Below are 3,659 nucleotides of genomic sequence, written 5' to 3' on the forward strand. Positions count from 1 at the left end.
GGCGCGCCGTAGGCGCCCGCGCCATGCGGTGGCGGGCCGGCGGCCGCCGGGGGCGGGGCGCCGCCGGCTGGGGGGCCATCCGGGACGCTCTGGGGGTTGCCGACGGTTGTGGGGTAATGGCCACGCACGTCCATGCTGAGTATGATGAGCAGCCTGCGGGTGGTGGGTACACGTATAAAATCGTTGGGGGGATCCCGACCACCCATGATGGGTTCCGAGGTGCGGCAGCAGCAAGGGAGGCGGGGCAGGCGGCTTGAGAGCGCGGAGCGCAGGCGTCCTGATTCAGGAACGCCGCCCGGTCCCCGGATGGCATGGTGTGTGCGCCACCGCGTGCGGCACGCCATCGCATGCAACACGCGCAAAGGGCGCCCCAGCGGGCGGGTCATCCAGAAACGTGGCCCAGCATTCGAACCCGCGGGGAGTGCGCCAAATTGCGCAGTGCAGTCATGCGGCGCAGCACGCGACCCGTGGCGTGCGCGGACGTGGCCCTTCCACGCCCCGCTCACTTTTTAGCTCCCACAGAAGTCGTCTGCTGCAGCTGCTTGTTGCCCACGAGCTCACGGACCTCGATGATCGTGCCCTGCTGCACCTGCCCGTTGTCCGCCAGGTCCTTGAGCTGGGAGGCCAGCAGGGCCATGCACTTGTGCACCCCGTCGCTCACTACCAGCTTGATGCGGGCCTGACCGCTGCCCGTATCGTTCTTGGGCTGCACCCGCTGCACGTCCAGCACCTGCAGCAGCACCGGCATGCCGACTGCGAAATCCGAAGTCAGGGCCGCCTGCAGGCAACCCGCCGACAGGGGAGGGGGCCCGTCCATCGTGCTGGCCGGAGGAGAGGGCTGGCCGAGATGGGAAAGACGAGTGCAGTGTGCTGTGTGCTGGCCGCTGCTCTACGGGTTTGCGCTACGAGCTTGAGGGTGCGTATGTTGTAGTTGAGGGTGTTGATGAAACATACAAGACGGGCCGGCAACAAAGGCAGCGAGTTATGGGGCACCCGTGCTGCGTGTGCTTCGAGCTGATGAGTGAGTGCGGAGTACGACGTTTTGAACGCGTGGTGCGTGCCCATAACGTATCAGACATTGATGAATGGGAACTCTTGAAACAATCATCTCTCGATTCCGATACGAGCACAAGCCAAGCAACCAAACAGCACATGATGCCCGTCGTGGAGAGCGCGTCGCGGCTGCTGGTCGGCCCAGCACGGTCGCTGTGCGGCGCCGCTGCGCTGGCGGCGCCACCGATCTTCAGCAGGCTACTGCACACGTCCGTCTACAGCGGCCGCCAGGTACGGTGGTTTGCATGCCGTCTGGGCATCGTGCACGGCTGGCGATGCCGTTGACGTCACACACGGTGCCGCATCAGCGAGAACCCCATCCAAAGCAACGCAAACACCCTTGCACTTCCGGGACCGTGCAGGAGGGCGACGAGGCCGGTTCTGACCAGCAGCACGTCGATGAGATGCTCGGGACCAGCCCGCGCCAGAAGCAGGAGGGCGGCCGCGTCATGTCCCTGCGCGGCGACGGGCCCGAGGGTGCGCACGACTGTATGTTCGGGTAACATGCGGCCCCTCATGCCGGCGCGCCTGGAGAGTGTTCTCGCAATGCCAGGAAGAGACGCTTGCACCCCCCCTTAGTTTGCTTGCAATACAGCTCGCGGCTCAAGGGCAATTCGCGGCGCGCTGCAGCTTGATTCTTGCAACTTTACTGCATTCTTGGTGGGACCCCAGTCACGCGCGGGTTGGCCCAAGAGACGACAGGGCCCGCCTTCCAACGTGCCTGAGTCCTGTTTTCCCCAGCTTTCTCCCCAATGACTCACCCCCTGTTTCCAGGTGACAACTACACAGCCACGCCAGCCTACCCGCCACACTCGGGCGGCGGCGGCGCCCCAGATGCTGCCGCTGAGCGCGCCAGCGGCGAAAGCGACAGCGGCGGCGGCGGCGGCGGCGGCCCCCCGCGTGCCAGCGGCCGCGGTGGCGTCGACGGGCCCCCGCCTTCAGCCCGCCGGGACCGAATCTCAGACTCGGCAGATGGGACAATAGGCGGTGGCCCCCGCGACCCGTGGGCCGGCCACGGCGCGCGGGCCGCCCCCGGCACGCCAGCTGCAGACTTTTCCGAGGCCACGCGCTACTCGGACGCACGAGCGCACGCCTCCCCCGGCCGCCGCGCTGACGACTCCATGTCTGCGTCCGCCGGCGGCGGGGCGGGCGCTGATGAGGCGCCGCAGCGCCCTGCCAGCTTCCCGGGCGCGGCCGGGCCCATCCCTGTGTTCCCCGAAATGAACATGGACGCCCCGCGCGCCCCGGAGGAGACCACCAACGGGCGGCGCCTGGTGTCGCCGTCGGACGTTGAGGGGTCCGAGGGCAGCGGAGGGGCGGAGAGGGGGTCGGCTAAGGAGGTGCGCGATGACCCCGGCGCGCAGGGCGGGGGTTGAGCAGCGGCATTAGACCTGGTTGGTTGACAATTGGGTTGGCGGGAGCGAGCAATTTCACTTGGGTGCCTGGCTGCGATCTCACTTCTGCATGTCGCATCTTGGTTGATTGCATGATGGGAAGTGATTTGATGTGAGGCAGGCGCTGTTTGTTTGAGGCACGTCTTGGAATGCAGCCCTGCTGTGAGGATGAGGTGATCTTCATAGACCCTCAAGGGGGGGCTGAAACCAATGTCAGTCACTTCTGTGGTATTGTCAAACCGGCTTGCGCAGTGCATGCATGCTAGCATTGCGTCTGGCCTGGCGGACGATTGCGCTGTAAAACTGTTCATCTAGTCCATGGCAGATGGATGCCGATTAGCACGAACAGCCCGCAACGCAAAGCGCACCGTAACATCATGGCTGCCCGCAGGCGCTTCGCATTCCTCGCTTTTCGATTCATGTGTGCAGGCGTTGCTGACGTGTCAGGGCCTTTCAGCAGCTGCTCATTGCACAGAGGCTTTTGAGCTCGGCACAGGGGCGAAGTATTCAGCACATGCGCGGCTTGTGAAAGCCCTTGCCAATCCCCTGGCCGTGCAATCCCTTGCCAACACACTCCATGTCTGCAGCGGTTGCGTTGATACACGCCGCGCGCCTCAGCCCGCCGCGATCTGCTTCATCTTTATCGCCGTGTACATCACAAAAGCGGCCGTCGACAGCAGGTAGCCCCACGCCTGCAGCCCCGTGACAACCTCGCCGTACATCGCCATGGCTGCCACGATCAGCAGCGCGTTCTTGACCGTCCCCAGAACCTTGAGCGTCAGGCTGCTCGCCAGCTTGATGGTCGCAAATGCGAGCACGTTGATCACGAACCCCATGCACGCCGCCGCAAGGAAGAGGCCCCAGTGGTCGAACGCGATGCGCAGCGCGCGGCGCGCCGCGATTTCCCGCCACTCCATCGCGGCGCCGCCGATCGCCAGCCACACGAAGCACGCGGGGCCGAGGTACATCACGCCCTCGAACGGCCCCATCTTGAGGCCGACAAGGAGGTACTGCGTCATGACCAGCCGCGCTGACTCAGCGACCGCGGATATGAACATGATGGTCACGCCGACCGCGTTGAAGGCAACCTCGCCGTACGCGGCCAGGGCGGTGCCGGCGGCGATGGCGAGCACGCTGCCTGCCATTGCGCGGTTTGGGGTCTCCAGGCGCGCTAGGAAGAGGGCGAGCATTGTGATGACGGGGGTGAAGGCC

At 65.5% G+C, this 3,659-nt stretch overlaps 3 protein-coding genes across 3 annotated transcripts in view; 1 reads left to right on the plus strand and 2 right to left on the minus strand.

Moving 5' to 3' along the window:
• The window catches only part of MNEG_11842 (Replication protein A DNA-binding subunit), a gene marked incomplete at both ends in the record, with an annotated part of 4,120 nt that extends 3,303 nt beyond the window's left edge, over window positions 1–817 (minus strand). The window contains one exon of the mRNA XM_014039684.1: window positions 566–817. Within this exon, the coding sequence (XP_013895138.1) occupies window positions 566–817 (252 nt within the window). The remainder of the gene's footprint in view (window positions 1–565) is intronic.
• A 338-nt stretch (window positions 818–1,155) lies between these two features.
• On the plus strand, window positions 1,156–2,429 carry MNEG_11843 (hypothetical protein; the record flags this gene model as incomplete). Its single annotated transcript, XM_014039685.1, has 3 exons — window positions 1,156–1,284; window positions 1,416–1,530; window positions 1,828–2,429. The coding sequence occupies 3 exons, from the start codon at window positions 1,156–1,158 to the stop codon at window positions 2,427–2,429; spliced, it is 846 nt and encodes a 281-aa protein (XP_013895139.1).
• Window positions 2,430–3,061: 632 nt separating this feature from the next.
• Window positions 3,062–3,637, minus strand: MNEG_11844 (hypothetical protein; the record flags this gene model as incomplete). The annotated part of the gene is made up of 1 exon (XM_014039686.1): window positions 3,062–3,637. The coding sequence occupies one exon, from the start codon at window positions 3,635–3,637 to the stop codon at window positions 3,062–3,064; it is 576 nt and encodes a 191-aa protein (XP_013895140.1).
• Between the last annotated feature and the right edge of the window lie 22 nt (window positions 3,638–3,659).

The sequence above is a fragment of the Monoraphidium neglectum genome (assembly GCF_000611645.1).
Source record: "Monoraphidium neglectum strain SAG 48.87 unplaced genomic scaffold scaffold02933, whole genome shotgun sequence".
NCBI lineage: Eukaryota > Viridiplantae > Chlorophyta > Chlorophyceae > Sphaeropleales > Selenastraceae > Monoraphidium > Monoraphidium neglectum.